The sequence below is a fragment of the Periophthalmus magnuspinnatus genome, chromosome 11 (assembly GCF_009829125.3).
Source record: "Periophthalmus magnuspinnatus isolate fPerMag1 chromosome 11, fPerMag1.2.pri, whole genome shotgun sequence".
NCBI lineage: Eukaryota > Metazoa > Chordata > Actinopteri > Gobiiformes > Gobiidae > Periophthalmus > Periophthalmus magnuspinnatus.
The window spans coordinates 11,563,448-11,583,864 of NC_047136.2; the positions used below are offsets into that span (position 1 = coordinate 11,563,448).

General features: G+C 38.0%; 3 protein-coding genes and 1 non-coding gene across 5 annotated transcripts in view; 1 reads left to right on the forward strand and 3 right to left on the reverse strand.

The window, feature by feature from the left end:
- Positions 1 to 216: 216 nt before the first annotated feature.
- On the reverse strand, positions 217 to 2,552 carry rps27.1 (ribosomal protein S27, isoform 1). Its single transcript, XM_033975433.2, has 4 exons — positions 2,453 to 2,552; positions 1,770 to 1,878; positions 1,237 to 1,347; positions 217 to 414 (listed from the first exon to the last, which is right to left on the reverse strand). The coding sequence occupies exons 1-4, from the start codon at positions 2,456 to 2,458 to the stop codon at positions 386 to 388; spliced, it is 255 nt and encodes an 84-aa protein (XP_033831324.1). The 5' UTR covers positions 2,459 to 2,552; the 3' UTR covers positions 217 to 385.
- Positions 643 to 772, reverse strand: LOC117379170 (small nucleolar RNA SNORA35). The gene has a single exon (XR_004542052.1). It is a non-coding gene; the product is annotated as a small nucleolar RNA SNORA35 (small nucleolar RNA).
- A 6,260-nt stretch (positions 2,553 to 8,812) lies between the features above and the next one.
- pacrg (PARK2 co-regulated) lies at positions 8,813 to 9,611 on the forward strand. The gene has a single exon (XM_033975455.2). The coding sequence runs from the start codon at positions 8,813 to 8,815 to the stop codon at positions 9,497 to 9,499; it is 687 nt and encodes a 228-aa protein (XP_033831346.1). The 3' UTR covers positions 9,500 to 9,611.
- A 95-nt stretch (positions 9,612 to 9,706) lies between these two features.
- ash1l (ash1 (absent, small, or homeotic)-like (Drosophila)) overlaps positions 9,707 to 20,417 on the reverse strand; it is a 48,244-nt gene continuing 37,533 nt past the window's right edge. For both annotated transcript variants that reach the window (XM_033975372.2, XM_055225460.1), the window contains 12 exons: positions 20,000 to 20,067; positions 19,717 to 19,883; positions 19,105 to 19,257; positions 18,543 to 18,597; positions 17,475 to 17,607; positions 16,437 to 16,688; positions 15,774 to 15,860; positions 15,574 to 15,664; positions 15,211 to 15,349; positions 14,484 to 14,656; positions 13,026 to 13,192; positions 9,707 to 12,636 (listed from right to left, as the gene is read on the reverse strand). In XM_033975372.2, coding sequence (XP_033831263.1) covers positions 12,157 to 12,636; positions 13,026 to 13,192; positions 14,484 to 14,656; positions 15,211 to 15,349; positions 15,574 to 15,664; positions 15,774 to 15,860; positions 16,437 to 16,688; positions 17,475 to 17,607; positions 18,543 to 18,597; positions 19,105 to 19,257; positions 19,717 to 19,883; positions 20,000 to 20,067 — 1,965 coding nt within the window. In that variant the 3' untranslated portion in view covers positions 9,707 to 12,156. The remainder of the gene's footprint in view (positions 12,637 to 13,025; positions 13,193 to 14,483; positions 14,657 to 15,210; positions 15,350 to 15,573; positions 15,665 to 15,773; positions 15,861 to 16,436; positions 16,689 to 17,474; positions 17,608 to 18,542; positions 18,598 to 19,104; positions 19,258 to 19,716; positions 19,884 to 19,999; positions 20,068 to 20,417) is intronic.

Here is a 20,417-nt window from a genome sequence, read left to right on the forward strand (position 1 = left end):
ATGTTGAATGTATTTGACAAACAAAGCTTTAATCTAAATGCAACTAATTGCAATCAATTAATTTGGCATAATCAAAGTAATTTTCTAATAAGGTCATGTTCATTGCAAGTCTAAAGGAAATCTGTCTCATACCATCATTCTATATCTACTATCATGGCTGGACATATTAACAAATAAAATTTTAAAAAGAGTCTTAAAAAGCAGGCCAAGCAAATGTTATTTAGCGAAAACAACATTTTATTAGAGAGAAAGGGTCGGAGGGTGGAATTACAGCTGACATTTTGCATAAACTGTTACAATTCATACAGTCTTCAGATCTGTCTCCTGATGCTTTTGCTGATATCCACCGGTCCATCCCCCTCTCTCGGCCACTGGGGGAGGGAAACTAGTGCTGCTTCCTCCTGAATGAGCACCCTGTTGAGAGAAAAGGACCCAACATGAGAGCTGACAAAGAGCGGCTTACTGTACAGAAATACTGCAACACTGCACATTGTCCCTGCTGATGGTGAAGTCATTACATGTGACAAATGAGGGCTACATCTCTTCCCCTTTAAATCACATTACACTGCAGCCTTAAGAGCGGACAGAGCAGCTTGTACAGCACATAAAACTACAACTTTAACTGTCAGGATTTTGAGTTAGGTTTGTTCTCAGCCTTCGAAAGGGGGGAGCCAATGGTTTAGCTCAACCCTTCTGCAAACTGAGGTCGCTCTGGCACTGAGATGAGATTGGAAAACCACAAACAAGGAAGTCCAGCCAATTTTCAGTGCTCTTAGAAAAGTGCCATTTGGCTACATCCCATGATCTTTTATTTGATTGCATGCTGCCATAATTCAAACCAATATCTGAAGATGATTACATAATTCACTACCACTCTGAAATTCTTGGAACCAGATAACAATTATCCAAATGTCTCCAATTGTAGATCTTACAAGCCATCAAAGATACAGCAATTTCACAGTCTGGTAAGCATAAGGAGTCAACGCAAGCCAAAATCCATTTTTGTATATATTTAGTGAGCCACTAGTCCAATAAATAATGTTAACTAGAAGCAAATCTGGTAGAATATTTTGGCTCATTTGTAATTTTTACTTTTAAAGTCTGTAAAACTACAAAAAAAGAATTCAGTAGCCCTAGATGGCCCTGAAATGCTTTATATGCATAATTCAAGACTAATCTTTGTGTGATTGCAACAGCAAAAGTATTGGGTGAATGACAGTTTTCCAAAATACTGACCCTCTGTAAGACGGGCTTTGCCTCCAGTTGGCTGACACAGGACGGTGGAGCAGCCCACACAAAGCACGACTGTCTGAGCATGGCTGAACACCGTTGTGATCTTGTAGCATCCTGGAAAACAATAGAAACCTCCAAGTCAGTAACTACAAAACCACATCACCCTCCTTAAGGCTCCACTATGTACGCTGTCTGGTGGATGGTCCGTCATCTATTGGTTTCATTGAAATGTTCTTGCTGTGCATGGAATGTCCCACAGTATGACATTAAACATATCCATCTCCACAGAAACAAGGAGGTAACATCACTAGTTACAAATGAGGTCTGAATCTGCAACCCCAGTGAGAATGCATTTTTTTCAATCCATCTTAAAACAATAAACACACATGTAATTGATCAAATGCAAGATGGAAACACTTAATGTCATCCCGGGAATGTACCTCACTATGCCATTAACATCTCAGGGTGGCTCCCACTAGAAGGTTATAAAATTGGCCTTTAAGTGACAATGGCATCAGACGGTAATAGATACGCACCTGGGCATTTAACATCCATAAAATAAGAGTTAGGGCTCTGAACAAGACGCTTCTTCTTGTGCCTCCTCTTCTCCTCCTCAGGGGATGGGTGCAACAAGTCTTTTGCGAGCTGCGCAACAAAGAAAACGACAAAAATGAACACAACGACCAACAGCTAGTGGGTAACAATTTCTAAACACGATCAAATCAAACAAACGCAACATTTATCTCACAATCTGATCGCAATCAATAGCCCTATGATCTGTACATTTTTCATTATAGCTCTGAAGCTGCTTGATGTACTGGTCTGCAGCGTGGCCTACTTCCCTGGCTTAGATAATTAACCCCAGTGTGTTACTCATCTTTGCACAAATCACTGGAATTATAAACAATCAGAACATGGTGTGAATAAATGTTAAAATTATAGCAAGTGATGATAATATAACGATTGCTGTTTTGTTAAGTGATTAGCCTCGTCGAAACTAGCTCCATGTTTGCGGTGTGCGCGCAGCCATCTTGTCTCACAATGCGCCCAAACGTGGTGCGCATTTTTGGACAAAATCTGGCACGGGGACTCATTAAAACCGCCTAAAACCCACACCAGCAGGGTCGCTAACTTTTAACGTAACTATTAAGCCGTCTATAACACCTCGGCTGTTTTATTCCGTGAGAATAACATGATGTGGCGGCCTCCTGGTACTCACTGGCATGTTGGCGAGGAAATAGCCGCTGCCGAAAAGGAGGCATTACCGGAAGCGCGGGGTTGATATGGAGGGACGCTTTGAGCAGGGACCGGATGTGACGTCTGCGTTTGTAGGGACAACACTCCACCCATACAGTCAGAAGAATATTCAATAAACCTTTATAAATGTACTAAGTGAACATGTTTATAGTTATATATATATATATATATATATATATATATATATATATATATATATATATATATATATATATATATATATATATATATATATATATATATATATATATATATATATATATATATATATATATATATATATATATAAACAACCTGCAGACTTATTATTTAGACGTGCCAATTTTGAGTAAATGTCCGAATCAATGACTGCTACTTTTTAACAGCAGATGGCAGCATAATCTTGTGTATAATAGATTTACTATTTACATTTTATTTTAATTAATACATTTTATGATCAAATTTACAGTTTGACAGTCACTTAGTTGCATCAGAGGGTACAAAAAGCCTGATGATACTTAACAAAAATTGGATAACAAAACAAATGTAGCAATATAGCATCATAAAAAGTGTAAATAAATAACATTTAATGACAAAATACTTATGCTTAGTTGTTTGTGTTCCTCCTAATGGCTGGTCTGTCACAGGTCTGTTGTTCGGGTCTCTAACATGCAGGGCTTGGTTTATTTTGTTGAATAGTTCACAGTCTAGAGAAAAGTAATTACTCTAAAGGAGCAAGATGAGGAGATAATTATTCCATCTTTGGTTTGTGACATCAAGGGCAGTTTTTTAACATGTAACAGTGTAATAATGAAACATACATTTAAACACAGATGCAGCAGTCCTCCCTCTGTCTGCTGCTCCAGAGAGGTAAAGAACAGAGGCAGTGATTTCTCTGTTATTACATTGTCTATAAACAGACACAAACATGTTTATAAGTTTGTAAATCATTGTAAACAAAATAATAAACTAAATTTGTGTTGCTTTATATTAAAATGTCATTCAAGCACCCTACAACAACATTAAGACTCATTCAACCTCAGATGTCAGTTACAAGTTATCTGTTATTTAAAAGTTCATTCTGTAGTTTTTCTGCTGAAGTCCACTGCCTGCTTGTTTCCATGGAGATGTTACTGCATTGCCTGGAATGTTCCATAGTATATCATAACATTTATATGTCTTGCATATATTCAACAGATGTTTTTATTGCTCAAATATACAGTGAAAACACACCAGGTAAAGCAATAACATCTCCATGAAGACAAGCACTTAGTGGGTCCTCCACCATAAATGTTACACAGTGCAGCTTTGAAGGTCCTATATTACACAGAATGGCTCATGTGAGCTTTAAGCCATGTTATAATGCCTCCTAATTATAATGCCTATAATTACCTCCTCAAAAACATACCAGGAATTGTGTTTTGTTTCATTCACACATTTATTATTAGTCTGCATCTCCAAGGCTAAAAATGCTGTGTTCCACCTTGTGAAGTCATGTGGTAGATTTCAAGTTAACAGCTGCCTATTACCTCTTTGTTCAATAGAGATTGGCAATTCCAAGTCTGAAATAATCTAAATGGTTCTAGTGAAGGCGTATATAGTTTAAAAACACAGTGGAGCTCTTCTTGTATTACCACAAGACATCACAAGGTGGAACGGAGTGTTTTCAGTTTGAGAGAAGACCTCAGCCTAATTATGCAGGGTTTGTGTGTTAAACATGTGTGAATTAAACAAAATACAACTCAGGTATGTTTGTGATGAGGAAACAACATTCGAGCATATATCAGAAAATAGATTAATATGGGCTCTTTAAGACAGACACAACACAAACTTACATAACAACCTCTTAACATGTTGGATATTTTTAGAGCCAGATTTCTGAAGTGCCAAACAGAGGTAGAACAGAGTTGAATTTCCAGGCAAAAACATTCGTCCGTCTTTGTAATGTGCCAAAGGATCCAGCAGGGGGTTCACTATCTCCACTTCAGGCTTTCACTAGATTAAAAAGGTAGTGTAACATAACATTAGACTTGAAAACTGTATTCAAACTCAAAGGTTAATGTTTGTGACAAACAAACCTCAACCAGTGCATTAGAAAGTGTACAAATTAACATACAGTCAATACAATATCAATTATGTTTTGAGCACATTTTGTACAGCTAAATATAGATATAGATACAAATATTATTACTTTGGTGGATTTTGGGGCACACTTCCTTTTTCTGATTTCTGCTCTTTTTTAAACAGTTTCCTGTGAAATAAAAACAGCATCATGATTGGAAATAAAGGTCAAGATTGTGTTTACTATAACAGTTAATATGGCAGTTACTTTTGGCGTTTCCTTTAGGGTCTGGTTTGACTGGTGTGCTGGCCTCTTCATCGAGATCTGACCAAAGTTCTGACACAGTACAACATCAATGACATACTATTTTATAATTTGCATAAATGTATGTGTGATTATAGTATCAACTGGTAATAAAGCATCAGAAAGTCTTATCAATACTTTTACCAATAGGGGCTTTCAATCATGGAAAATAATAATAATGATGATGATGAATAATGAAATAATAATGATTATATGGGTCATACTTGAAAGCAGTATTATATTAAGCAATCAGTCAAAAGTTAACCTAGAAGAAGACTTACTATAATTGTTTTTATGATTTATCTTCCTATCTTCCTATGATTTATCTTCTAAAAGGCTGGGTAGATTAGATGGGTATGGCCTTACAATTAAGAACAGATTACCAATGTCTGTTAGTGATTGGAGCAATAATTGTAATCACGATTAAAATTTGATTGACTGAACAGCCAAAATGACCAATGTTATAACGAGTCTTCATGAGAGGAAACTCCCCCAGAATCTGAAACAATGTTCACCTCATTTTACTTCATAAAGTTACATGTTATAATGTTATGTAATAATGTTAAAGATTAATGGGATCTAAAACAGCTTAACCAGAGTTACAAGAGCATTTCTACAACTTAAAAGCTCTAATGTAAATGGATAGCTTGGACAAATGAGCGGCCCCTGAGTCTCCGATCTGATTGTTGGTCAATGAGAGGTAGATTAGGGCACGGTTCAGACACAGGTCCTGTGTACAAGAACAACGTTACATTACAAAATAATTAGTGTTAGCAGTAGTATGTTCAGTAGGGGCAAAGTCATAAGTACAAGTTGACAGAACATTTGACAAATCTAAAATAGAGATCATATTTTTCTCCAAAACACAACAAATAAGTAGTGATGTGAATTTTTCATTTTTTTAATACTTTAATAACTTTTAGCTTTGTTATATTCTCTGTTTACTGGTACAATAATATATTTATGTACAGTGCAGCAACACAGCTGCATATTGTCATGATGTTGCTCATAAAAAAAATAAAAATAAAATATCCAATCTCAAACAATTAGTTGTCCTTTTTAAGTGTTGTTGCTACCATTGTGTTACAAATTAGAACTGTCATATAGTTATATAAAAATATATTCTAATGATGGTTTAGATCCATGTTTTTAGAGCAGAATAATTACTTTGTAGTACTTCGCTCAGCTAAAACTGTTGAATGGTAATGCACTAATATTTTTACTTGCATTTTAGACTTTACTTGAGCAAGATACGCAGCCTCTGCATTCTCAGTACAGTTAAAGGCAAGGTTAAAAAAGAGGAGGTTTGTGTTAGCTGTTTTGGCTGTTGATAACGCAGAGCCAATCAGACGCGTACGCCCCTTCATCCCCAATTTGGTTATTTCTCAGGAACAGGCTGATGCTGAATATTGCACACATGAATTAGGGAGACATGGGATACTTTAAAGGGCCCATATTATGCTATTTTCTGATCTATGTTATAATTATATTTCCTCCTCAGAGTTGTGTTTCATTTCATTCATGCATGTTTAACACACAAACCCTGCATATTGATTTTTTTTTTCAGACAGCAAACACTGTTCCACCTTGTGATGTCATGTGGCGATACAGGAAATGCTCCACTGTGTTTTTAAATACCACACACATTCACTAGAATCATTTGAATCTAGTGAATGTGTGTGGTATTCACTAGATAGAATCAATTGCCTATCTCTACTAAACTAAAGGCAACAGGTAACTATTAACTTGAAAACTACCTCTATGTGACATCACAAGGTGGAACAGAACATTTTGAGCTTTGGAGATGTAGACAGACTAATAACAAAGGGTTACTCAAACATGAGTGAATGAAACAAAACACAACTCCAGGTATGTTTTTGATGATGAACAGCATTATAACATGGCTAAAAGCTCAAAAGAGTTATCTTTTCATAATACAGGTCCTTTAAAGTGTTGTAAAATGACTAAAAACAACTGAACTGAATTTTAACTTACATACTTTTCTCAAAGAGAAGAATGTGGTAGCTATGATTTGGGAGTGGGTTGCCATCGAAATACACAATTCCATCACAAGGAGTAATGGCAGAGTAAAGATTGGTAAGTAATCCAACATCATTTAAGCTAGTAGGCTAATGGATGGATAAATAAAAGTAGTTCTGCTTTAATTGGCTATGCATTATTAACTATTATTCAAGTTTATGAACCCAGTAATAAACATTAACAAAAAAATAAGTCATACAATATGTTTCATGTTTCAGAACCTCATACTATAAGAACACTGTCCATGAGTTACTGTAACATCATTGTTTTTTGTTTTTGTTTTTACCTCATTTGACCTAACACCTGTCAGCCATCATTGAGAAGACTCTTCATGAAAGAGTTGAAATTTTGTGTGAAAAGTACACGATATCTAACCTTAGACTGCAGTCCAGCAAAAGCACATTCAAAGTGATGTTACCATTTCATCAGTCAGTCTGGCTTGCCTAAAACTATCAAAACTGAAATTGACAAAAGAGATCAAAACACAAAGTAAATGTACAATTCAATAATAAACTCTCTCCCACTTGCTAGATGCTCTGAAGTCAGCTCAGATATTGAAGCATTTTATTCAGTTTTCCAAATCTGCTAATCTACTTCATCCTGTGTGTATCACAAACATACATTTTGCAGTTTTTGTTGTGAATTAAACTAATTAGTGATCATTTTAACATTTCTTACCATTTATCCTAAGGCCCTTGCAGCTGAGCAGGCTTTTGTTCTACAAATCAACAGAGTGTTCGATTGTTCCTCTATGAACAGGCAATAGTTTTCAGTTACATGTTACATGTTATTTTTTACCAATTCTGATTGAACAAACAGCCTGAACTTTCTTAAATGTACCACTCAGTGACAGATGACGGACAGCATAAACTTAACATGGAGGTTTAAGATATGTGTCACTATTTTCCTCGAGAATTGCTTCACAGTTTCTCAGCATATTCAGATAATCGCAAATTAGTAAACCTCACACAGTAATACACCATTTTCTCCCTACTCTCCCTTGTCAGTAATTAATTTGTAATGTTTGACTGAGTTTAGGTTGTTAGGGATTTTACCTGCTGCCTGTCCCCCTTCAGTTTTTGTGGTTTTGCAATGGACAGGTGGTATGTTCTTTATACCCAGGAGAGGGTAGAGTTTGGGGAAATCCACCTGGACATTAGCTGTGAAATGATAGACATCTGTAACATAAAAGCTTGAGCTTTAACTGAACACACAAAACACCACCTGTCCCACAGACTAAACAGCATGATCCTGTTACTTACCAAAGGTCTGGCAGCCTATTGACCACAACAAAGAATCCAGCAGTAATTGTAATCTATACTAGGAATAAAATACAATATAATGACCTACCAAGTGGCAACACTGGCATAAAGCTGCTAATGAATCATTTTACTATCAACCAAGAAATGACCTCCACCTTTCTTAAACATAGAACACATACAACCCACCCAACAATATCTGAGAAATCATTTGGTTTAGTATCTGTTCCTTACAACAGAGCTAATAATGTGTTAACCAGCTAGCCTAACTGTTAGCATATATATATTAGATTAGTGTCCACGTGCACGTCCAAACACCTGTTCATATTACACGTGCAGGTCTCGAGGCGTCCTCATTTGCAGCATTTTCTTCGTCATACTTATTTTTATTTATTATTTATTTGTATTTTTTTGTAGTTCATAAAAAAATTATTTAAATGAGCATGAGCATAAAAGTATTGCTGTACATTTTACACATTAAAATACAAGGATCAGGTCTAGATTTGAGACTTTTGCGTGAGGTGACGCAAGCTTTCAAGAAGCTGCCGTCTTTACGTGTCACCATGGCAACCACACACGCCGCAGTTTGTTGTGGCTAGCAAACGGGAGGCAAGTTCTCATTAACTGCTTTTTGGCAGTTTTTATGCAGTTATTGGGTTATTTGTGAATATTTTCAGACATGCCGAAGAAAAAGGCAGACCTTAAAACGCTGGGATTCACAATGAAGGCTCAAATGAAAAACTCCGTGGTGATTGGACCTACCGCGGCTGGGGCTTTCCAGGAGAGACCGTCCAAACCGACCCTTTTCCGCAAATTCTACGAGCGAGGCGAGTTCCCCATGGCGCTGAAACACGACACCAAAGGCAATGGCATCGCGTGGAAAGTAGAGATCGAAAAGCTGGATTACCACCACTACCTGCCGCTGTTTTTCGACGGGCTATGCGAGACGACGCACCCATACGAGTTCTTTGCTCAGCGGGGGATCCATGATATGTTGGAGCACGGGGGTCCTAAAATTCAACCAGTAATCCCGCAGCTCATCATCCCAATCCGGAATGCTCTGAACACGAGAAACCCCCGGGTCATCTGTACCACCCTAAAGGTCATTCAACACCTGGTCATGTCCGGAGAGATGGTAGGGGAGTCTCTAGTGCCGTATTATCGACAGATATTACCTATTTTCAACATCTTCAAGAGGATGAACATAAACTCCGGAGATGGTATCGACTACAGCCAGCAGAAAAGGCAGAACGTGGGAGACCTGATCCAGGAGACTCTGGAGGTACTGGAGCGCTACGGAGGAGAAGAGGCCTTCATCAACATCAAGTACATGGTGCCCACCTACGAGTCCTGCATGGTCAACTAAAGGCTACTCTCAAGCTGCACAGACTAATACAAAGATTATATCAGATCTATAATTGATTGCATTTGGGGGATGTTATCTAAGCATAAAACATATCTTTATTTTGAAAGATGCTCAAAACAAATAAAACTATACATGGCCTGAACAAAATAGTAAGTTGTATTTTGTAAAAAAAAAATAAAAAAAAATTACAAACAGCACCATGTCGAATCACAATTATGTAGTGCTTTTATTAAAAAACAAACAAACAAAAACAAATATAAAACAAAAAGTAAAAACCAACAGCATTTGCATGACTTAAGAATCATAATTACAAACAAGTGGAAGAAGATTCTGACAAACTGTACACATCACAAAATCTGCCAGTCTGCCATTTACAATGCTTGCATCTTATTTTGTGATTGTCTAAAAATAACTAAACAAATCACACAAAATTCACAAATACAAGTACAAGCATTATACAATGACCGCTATCACAAAACCGTTTCCTATTTGAAAGAAAAACAAATAAACATGATATCGGGCTGACAGCTTCACTTTTGTTTCTGTCAACGTTCAAAAATATTATAACATTTTTATGTTGTTTGTTTTTTTAGTGTTCAACACTTTGCAGCAAAAACAAGGAGTAAATTTCTCCTTAAAGTTATATTATTAACAATATTCAGTGACAAAGGTGTCTTTGTGGAGCCACTGTCCAATGCCTTCTGTCAGACATTCGATCATGCACTACATAGAGAAATTTCATTTATAGGCAACAAAAGCTTCAGTTTGTGTCTAACGACAATAAGAGATTTAAGGACATTAAAAAAGTAATTTCCTCCAAGCTTAAGTGTCTTCATGAGAGTAATACAAACGGAACAAATAATATTATCATTATTATAATAGTCATAATACATTTAGGGCCTGTACAGTACAATAATAAACAAATCCATTTGGAGATATTGCTTTTGGAGACACATTGTAAAGTGTTATTTACAAACATTGGCACTGTACAGCTTCCTGTTTCGCTCTGTCTCCTTCTGTCAGTTTAATGGGACTCTCAGGATGTCCCTTTTAGAAGAGGCATTTTGGGGAACGATGAAATCTCATCAAATATCACAATTTAAAACATTCTCCATGGCAACCAGGACATAGTTTAAAGATAAAGAAGGAAAATCCACCCCTCCCTCCCAATATACAGCATATCCCCTCCCTATCAGAGTATAAGAAAATATGACCATCACGATACATTTCATGTTAACTATTGTTTTCATAATTTTCTTAAAACTGTTAATTGCCATCGAGCCCTTAATTTTTTTTGTTTTTTAAAAAGGTATATTTTGAATAAAGAAGCACAGTCAGTGTGCACACTCACAGAAGGCAGTGGGCTCGGCAGTAAGGCGTAGTCGAGGTCCCCTGCTTTATTTGAGCTGGTGAAAGTGTTACTGAAGCAGAGGCGGACTGACGGCCTTACAAAGGTATTACAAAATTAAACCTTAACAAGACACTTTGACAAAAAGCGCAAAAGCTCCAAAAGGCCCCCTCCTCCCCTTCATTACTAAACAAACCCACCCCGGTTTCAGATCCCTAATGAGTTACAGTAAAAGAGAAAAGGATAATAGACTTTAACTTGTTTTCAGACTGCATCATCCAATACTGAGAGTTAGTGTGTTCCATTATAGATACATTACACAGAGCTCCACAACTTCCTCTGTACCAAAAGTGCAGTTCTCCAACTTCCTGTTAACTCCACGTGTGAGCAGTGCCTGAACACACAGCTCCACTTGCATTTGTCCTATGCCTTTCCTCCTGGCCCCCACCCTTTCTCACATGTGGTCATTGCAGCAAAATCCCACAAGGGGGAGTTATTCTCTAGCCTTCTCATTATCAGACAACGTCCCCCAACCCATACTTGACTCAGTCCTAATTTCTATCCAAACTAAGTTTGCGATGTCCAAAACAGGATGTAAGTGCATGGGTTATGTTTCCTATGGTCGTTACATTGTTTTGCATCATAAATAAGTAATAAGTCTTGGTCAGCTTTGTCAGCAATTGCCATGAAGTCAGCATTTCCACACCCTTTTAGAGTGAAGATGGCAGCCTAAGAGATGAGCTCAGAAGAGGTCCCCAGTGACACATTGTGGTTGCTAACGGTCAGTCGGCTAACAAGTCTCTCCACTACATTTGCTGCCCTTTGCTCAAAAAGTGTAGGTAGGTAGCTAATTATTTTCTGCCCCCAAGCCTCCCTAGTCCAAGTGCCCATGGTAAACTCAAAGAGGGCAAGTCGGCAACCAGAAGACTCTACAAATCTACCATTAATAACAACTAGACAATCTTCTCCCCATGTTGTCCATTTGTCATCTTTTATCAATACACTTAGCAGCTGCTCTAGCCTTACATATATGTGTTTTAGTTTGTGCTAAAAGGTGAAGGAGTTAAGTGTTAAAATGCACTGCATAGGTTCGGTAAAAGTTTGGGTAATATTGTTTCTAATAAAAACGCCTGAAAAAAAAAATACAGCTGTCTATGTATGTATACTTATTAAAAGCCTTAGCAGCAGGACTGTAAATGTGACAGTTCAAATGAAGCATGGAGAGATCAGAAAACACGGGTAAAAGACTGAAATGAAACGATCAAAACATCTTTCCCTGCCTTTTGACATAACAATGATTCATAGACCCTCATTCGTCAGCGGGTCGACTTTGCTTGGCCCCCTCGCCGCTTTTGTTTGGTGTCCTGTGAAGCAGATCTAGTAAAATCTTATTGAGTCTCTCCCTCTGTGCCTCCCTGCGGCCCAGAGCGGGGTGAGGCAGTGGCGAGGACGTAGACGACAACGGCAGTTCCAACATGTCGCCCAAACGTCCCGCCAAACTCTCCTCCATGTCCCGCCTCTTTTCAGGCTCTGCCCCCTCCTCTTCATCCTCCCCAGTGTGGTCGCCCTTTTTCTGTTTTCGTGATTTGCTGCCGGACAGGAGCTGAGGAGGGTGGTCCGGAGGGGGCGTGTCTATGTCCAGGTCCTCCGTGCCTCTGCTGTCCTCGTTCAGGAAGTCCCGCTCGCACGAAGAGGAGGCGTCGTCCTCACATCCCTCGCCTTTCGGACGCTCGCTCTTCCAGGCGGATCGGCCCCCGTTCCTCTTGTAATTGTCGGGGACGTAGTGAGGCTGCAACAAGGGACAAAATATATCAGAAATACAGTTCAGGGATTCAGGTAAAGGCCCTCTTAATCCAGAAAGAAGAAAATAAATTACACTGTAAAGATATCACTATCTTTTTATTATTTTCCTGTTAAAAAGCACAAATGTTCATGATAAAATAAGTTGTTCTTGGATTGAAAAAGTTGTGTTTAAAAAGTAAATACTTTTAGTAAAAAACTGGCCCCATACTGCAATGTGGATAATACAAGTGTAATAATGGGTATTAGTTCACTTGGTTCAAATGTGATATTTCTGCAGTTGGCACAACTTCATAGTGGCTACCGTACAATGTACAATTAGTTGTAATACTACCTTCAGTCTCATAATATCTAGTGTTGAAAATAAATGCCCCTCACCGAGAAGTCTCTCTTGGGCGTCAGCCGCTTGGGGAAGTGGTTGAAGGCGTATGGCTTGGTGCAGACTGGGTAACGGTTTCTGTGAATCTTGTAGAACAGATGAGCAGATTTGTCCAAGCGGTAGTCACAAATGTATACGTCCTGCTCCTTCACTCCTTTGGGACGTCCTATAGGCAGAAACAATGGTCCGTAAATTATTATTGTAGACTGGATAGTGTCACCATACTAAAATTTCAAACTCGAGTCTATTCCTCACTATCGAAATCAATACTGATTCTGATACCACAGTGACAATTAAAAGCATTCTTTCTTTAGACAATAGAATGTGATTTTCAACATTAAATGTTCGTATTTGTTTTATATTCCCATGTGGCCTTATATCTGTGTAATCCCTCATTCGTCCAGGTAGGTTCCATAGTGTTTTTTTGATCATTATTTATAACTTATACTTGTTTTAATACAGCTGAAGACCATCCTAAAGCTATTCATGAGGTTCACTTCTGTCCTGTTGATATGACTTTTCTAGTATCAGTGCTTGCTCAAATAAGTACCTAGTTTTGCTACTAGTTTTACTATTGACTAGTATCTGACAATCATAAGACTGGGTGCAATTCTCTTTCTCAAACTGTGGCACCATCATCACTGGTTGGATATGGTTTCTTCTGATAGCACTAAGTGGAGCTGCACCATTAATTGCTATTGAATAGAAATCGCAATTTGAATGGACACAGTTGGCAAACTGCAAAGGAAGCAACTTTTGAAGTACCATAATTTCCTCCACTAACAACTAAATGTCTTATTCTGCATAAAAACAGCTAACTCTGTAATTTAGATCTGTACAAACATGTTCTGAAAGATGATTTTTGTTTTGTCAGTTCATACTTCAGTCCTTTTGTCAATTCTTCTGGAGGTGTTTAAAATGTGAACTTGGAACAGAATCCTTTTATTAAAACATGAATCACAAATCTAATCAAAGAATGAATTTTTCCTTTTATGATCATGGTCCTGTTGATAGTTCAAAAATGTCAATTCACAATGAAATCACATAATTGAAATCTGCTGCTTGGTACAGTGAAATTTCACTATGAATTGTTGGGGCCTATCAGTTTTCTATTAGATCAATATTGCAAATTACAATGAAAAAAATGTAAAAATAAGGATCTACACATGTTATAGTTTACTACTAAAAGAAAAAAGGCTAACATATATTTTCTGTCTTGGGTCAGGCATACCATTAATCTGGATTATCAATGGTTATGAACACTCCTAGCTTGTCCTGATTTAGTCCAGACTTGGTTTAGCCATTTTAAAAAATGTAGTCCTCATTAACTGTTTGACTGGATGTAGTTAACTTTTAACTTGTGTCCTGTGTTGAGTCTCATATTGCCCTTAGAAATTATATTGAATACTTGTTTCTGTGTTTTAATAATTAGTAAACAGCAGTGGACTTGGCCTAACCTTTGCAGTAGGTGTAGAGGTCAAGGACGCAGCAGGGTCCCACCACAGCCTCCAGAGGGATGATCTCGTACAGAGGCATCCGGAACAACTCGTTTTGATAAAAGCGCCGTGACGGAGAGTGGTGTGTCTCGTGTGGACGGAAATAATGATGACCGAAGGCAAACCGCTCACCCCTTAAAAAAGACAAGACCAGGTGTTACTTACTTCTAAGGTGAAGGTACAATTTCAATCAAAGGAAACTTATTAACTGTGATTTGGTACGTCAAAAGGTGAAAAGAGCCTAAAGCTAAAGTCTTTTGAGGCATTGTTCAAGACAATAAGTCTCTCACTGGAGTTACAGATTTTATTACATTGTAAATTACAGCAAAGTGCCACTAAGTATAGCTTTGAATGCACAAAAGAAAGTAAAAGTTGAAAGCTGAAAAGTTGGTCAAAGACATGTTTTAATAAACATTATTGTTCAGTGAATGCACATGTTTCACAATGTCAAATGATAATTGTGAAAGCATTTTCTCCACAAAAAATCAGACTTTATTTTTTTCTTTGGCTGCACAAACTAAAAACAAATGTACTGTGTAATGTAATGTACAATGTGTAATGTATTTAGATCAATTATCAAATGTTGTATGGTTAGTAAAAAATATGGTATAGTTTTAATATCAATGAATCATATAGAATATAGAATTTACGCAGGTGAATCCATAGTTATTGCAGATAATAGACTCACTTGTCATTCTTCCAGAGCTTCTCGATCCTGAAGATGTCGAGTTTGTCCCGGTTGACGTGGGTGAGCTGACGATAGGACTGTCGAACCGGCTGGCCTTCAGGACTCCTCCTGCTGTCCCGCATCAGGTACACACAGTCCCCTGAAAGACACAAGACACAACACAGACACAACTTTAACACAAGTACGAGCTCCACTGTCCGCAAAAATAAGGGCTGCAGTTGACTAAAGAAGGTCTTCCTCCATAAAATTCTATCAGACCATGTGTAAAATAAATGAGTACTTCCTCAGCTTATTATGAACTTAAATATTACAGTAATGTCCCTAACAGAATTACAGAGGTTTTGGTGGAGGTTTCGCTTGTACCTTGGTGTAGCAGCAGCTCATCCCTGAGAAGGCAGATATAGTAGATGGAGCCGGCCTGAGCGTAACTGGGCTGTGGGATCATGGGAACCTCCTGTAACCATGACAACGCAAACAGTTCAATTAGGAAAATAGCATTCAATACATCAATGGGCCTCTGTACTGTGTTATAGCTGTAAGTAATGTAAGTTTGAGAGTCATACATTGTCCACAGGCCGAGGGTCACACTGCTCACATAAGTAGTGCTCCACCTCAGTCTCCAGACGCATACAGTCAAAATGCTGCCAGACCTGACATTACAAGAGAACAGGTTAGTTACACCTTATCATGTTGTAAACTGAGAAAATAAAAGTGTGTTAACATAATTTTACATGGTCAGTAATGTGCAAAAGAAAGTTCTTCTTGGTTAAGTCTTTTTAAAAATACTATTATTATAAACTTGCTATCACCCTATGTCAATATAACCAGTATTGCTGCACTACCACTACTTAGAGCAATACAGTAAAAAATGCTTTTCTGTTTAATGCACCACAAATGCACATTTTCCCCCACTCGTTCCTTCTAATAGTTAGCCTCTGTCATGCTGTTATGTGAGTGACAGATGGATTTAACCAATCACAGTGAAAAGTAAACTTTCAAAAGGAGCAGATTAAGTTACCTCATAATGGTGTATGAAAACATACTAACTGCATGAATCGTGCTAAAATCGCAATCATGATCTAGGCCCTAAAATATAATATATTTTTTTGTGTATTGCCAACCCCTAACCACTACTACCACTGTCACGACTAATTTAATAAAAATGTGCCTTTGAAGCCACCTCTTATCTCTAACCACTCCTCTTATACAGCCTACAGACTCCTCACCATGCACTTCTCACACTGGATCATGAGGCCCTCATCCTTGTACATGCCACAGATGCAGCGGATCACGTCATCATCTTTGTCGTGGGACTCGGGGTGCTGTTCTCTCTCCAAAGAGTCGGAGCTGTCCGCTTCACTCACTGTCTCGCCCACGATCTCATCGATCTGAACCGCCGCCTCGTTTCGGGCACTAAAATACGCTTTACGTAGCCGGCACACATCCCGCCCCACTGATGACTTCCTGCCATAGTATTTCTGAAAAAGCACAACAAAACAAGAAACCTTTTTGTTTTTTTATCAATATGTAGCAGTCTTTTGGTTAATTTTTTGTTCATATTTGTTATTTACATTAAAATAATCTTCTGGGAAAAATAGTAGATACAAGAGGATCATGCCTGACAGAAAGGTGTTGAACGTCCAAAAACAATTACACCAATAAACTGCATCAACTACCAAACATAATCAGTGTGTAAAATTTTCCAAACACCGAGGGGCACAGCCAGAGTCAGTGATAGAAAGACCTATTTACCAAAAGTTAGAGGCCTCAACTTCTACTCCCCTTTTCACATGAATTTAATTTAGATACACACTTCAAACTTGTGGCTGCTGCAAAGAGCTTCTTCAAGAGGTTCCAAGTGCCACTTATTTAATCCCTTCACCTAAACAGATGTAAATCTATGGGGTTTATGTTGAGGGTGCCAAAGTCTACTCTAGAAATTGGCAGCTTGGTATTGGAAATGGATACGAAGTTTAATCCTAGTCTGAATCTGGTTTAGTTCTATAGATGTGGGGGTGGATGTGGGTAAATAGATGCATATTTTAAGACTTAATTTGTGGTATTGGTAAAGGTCAAGTTGAAAATCAGTACTAATTTGATCCTCAGTAGTTAACACCCAATTGACAACTACTCTTATAAAAAAAAAAACATGGTAATAAATTTACTATTGCTCATTCAAATTACACCTTTTCTGCAGTTGAATCAAGACTGGATCATCTCTTGTAATGACATAAAACTAAAGTGGATCAGTGTAGAAGTCGTACCTCAGCGTTGCGGAACACTTTGAGCATGTCCGCGTCGAAGGCCTCCACCGTTTTGTAGTGTCCCGTGAGGATCTGTTTCTCGATGGTGCTCAGATCCAGAGGGTCAGACACCTTCTCATAGTACTGGCTGTTCCTGTAGAGCAATAAAACAACGTTCATTACTAGGAATTCACAATAAAACAGTATGTAATGGACCAACTGAGTTTTCTTCAAATATCACCAAAAGCTGCATCATGGGACTGCATGTAGCTCTCAAATGTAAGTTGTGGTAGTCCATTAAATGATACCTTAATTATTCAAGCAAAGTGTAGGCTAAAACAGCATGGGGATGGGACATAAAGTTTGATTTATTATTGTTTGTGACAACGTTAAATATTGACCAATTTAAAATAGTTTGGTCAGTGCACAAAGTAAAACCCTTAGAGAAGCACCATATAACTTTTCTGGAGGGGGAGCACCTGCTTGTCTCCATGGTGATACCGTTGCTTTGTCTGGAGTATTCCAATGTTTGATTAAGCTTTCTTCCTGTGAGCCTATTTACACTCTCCACAGAGCTGACCTGTAAGTCGGCTTGGTGGTGCAACCCGCTACTGTGGAACATTCCAGGCAAAGGAATGGTGGTGGTAGACCTACCATTAGAAAAGTTACATGAAGCACCTCTAAACTTCCGAAAACATAACATTTTATTCAAGAATTCACTATGTAAAAAGACTATATAAGGCAGTGTTGTTGGCCACTGGCGTCCCCTCCTCTCAGATTGAATTCTGCACCATATTTCTTTGTGTTTAAGGCTAATCTAATGTGTGAATGAGTGTGACCACTGAGCTGCTGCTGCCATAGAGACATAATGAGCAGTAATTGTGTTGACTCCAATAGATTAGCACCAAAACTGGAAACAAATCAAAGTGGCACAGACTGTCACGGCTGAATTGTGAGGCTGCAGATAAAGCTGTTACTCTCTGTGGATGTTGTACACTGATGGTTGAGATAACGCAGCACTAAGCCTGTCTGCTAACACTCAAACATTATGAATGAGTTCTAAACATGCGGGTATAAGGGACGTGTTACCTTTTTCGAGACGGAAGGTTCACCAGCGGAGCAGCAAGCGTCTGGCCAGAAGAATCTAAAAGATAAGCATATTCAATCAATATTAGAACAAAGTACAATGTAGAGTAAAGGTGACAATAGCAGAAATATTGTTTCCATAAAACAGGTTCATCTTGATCAGTCACTGTGGGAATTTACCAATGAGCTGAGAATAGAATGGACTAAAGTTATTTAAACATAATATACTGGACAACAAAGCTGGCTTTTCAGAGAAACATTTTTAATCAATTTATTTAGTTTTGTGTAATTGTGTAATTCTGTCAAAGTATAACTTAAATTTACAATGTCCAAGAAAAAACAAACTTACAAAGTGTATCAGAGTATTCATCCATGATTGTATTCATGGGTTTCTATTGAAGAATGTCAGTAATATTTTGTTTTGAAATGCTAAAACAGAAACGATTGAGTCCTAATTTTACATCGTTCTGAAACCCATGGATAGCGACATTAAGTTATTGCATATCTCTTGGTTTATTGTTTGTCTAAAATGCTGTGTAAAGACATCTTTGAATACAGTGCTGACCTTTGTAGCTGGTGATCATGTCACAGATCTCCTTAAAGATGTGGGCGAGGCGGGCGGTGCGTGTGACCTCTGTGTTTTCCTCGGCTGCGGCAAGTCTCCGTGTCCGAACCGACCGAGACGTCTGCAACGCTGAAAACTGAGTCAGGAACACGTCTGGACAAAGAAATCAACATAAGAGCAATGTATGAGGCTTTTTAGAATGAATGCATATTGATAATCAACGGTCCAATGTCCAAGGAATGGCAAGGTTAACCTTTGTTTTGTTTTTTTTTGTTTTTTTAATTTACAGTGAATTGTGATTATTGCAAAATGACAAGAGATTTCATTATTAATTATGACACAAAAGTATGTCAACAAAAATGGTCAATTCCTGCATTAGCTCAACAGCTAACAGACAATCCCAGGGTTAAATGGGACTTTTATTTATAACAAAAGGATTTACAACTCGCTTCTGAAGTCCAAGAATCAAAGGTGACATTCCATTCAAGCCATTAAACCCTACTTTGTTCATAGTTTTCAAGTCATAAATTTTATTGAATTGTATTTTCTTGTCAAAAAGAGTCCCATCAGCCCTGCATTACCTAAAAGTGTCAGTGAATATTTTGTACCCACCTGACTTGATGTTGCCGTCGTCACGGATGACACTGCCCCAGCGAGCGTACATGGACAGACTACTGGGGTCTCGCTCTCGCTCGCCCTCACGTTTCAACAGTTCCTGTTTCTCTCTCATTTTTTCCCAGTTTCTCAGGAGGAAAACTCGATGCTTCAGCACAAAGTTTCTACAAAATGTTTAAATTCAGTTTCATTAGTTTCATCTTTGGTGGGAACTATTCTCTTTACATAAGAATCACACGGTTTTGACGTATTTGTTTTGCTTATTTAAGGTTTGGTGTACCTTTCCCTGTTGGACATTGGCTTCATGAGGTGAGGGTAACATTTGCTGCTGTCACTGGACTCTTCTTCCTAAAGACAAAAAAACAGGTATAGACTTGAGACAATCTCTATTTATATAACATTTACAACCACAAATGAGAGAATACAATAGTAAATACCTACCTAGTAACAAATAATGTCACTAATGTCTGGTATATCCCATTTTCAATTATTTGATTTACCAGTAATGTTTAGAAACCTCACTGAAAAAAATTGTTATTAAATGCTTTAACTCAACTCCCAACTTTCCCCGAAAAGGTACCTAGAAGGAGGGGGCAGGACTTCCTAGAAACTACTGTAGAGTGTGGACACTGTGCAAGTTTCACAACATCTATTACTCATGTCTGGAACATCTTATTCCCAGGAATTCATTCAGATGA

Excerpts from the sequence above, each read along its gene's own strand:
- rps27.1 (XM_033975433.2), bottom strand. Across the intron at positions 1,348-1,769 it reads TATGGATGTTAAATGCCCAG|GATGCTACAAGATCACAACG; the intron begins GTGCGTATCTAT and ends ATTGTTTTCCAG. Across the intron at positions 415-1,236 it reads CAAAGCCCGTCTTACAGAGG|GGTGCTCATTCAGGAGGAAG; the intron begins GTCAGTATTTTG and ends TTCTCTCAACAG.
- pacrg (XM_033975455.2), top strand. The coding sequence starts at position 8,813 with ATGCCGAAGAAAAAGGCAGACCTTAAAACGCTGGGATTCACAATGAAG.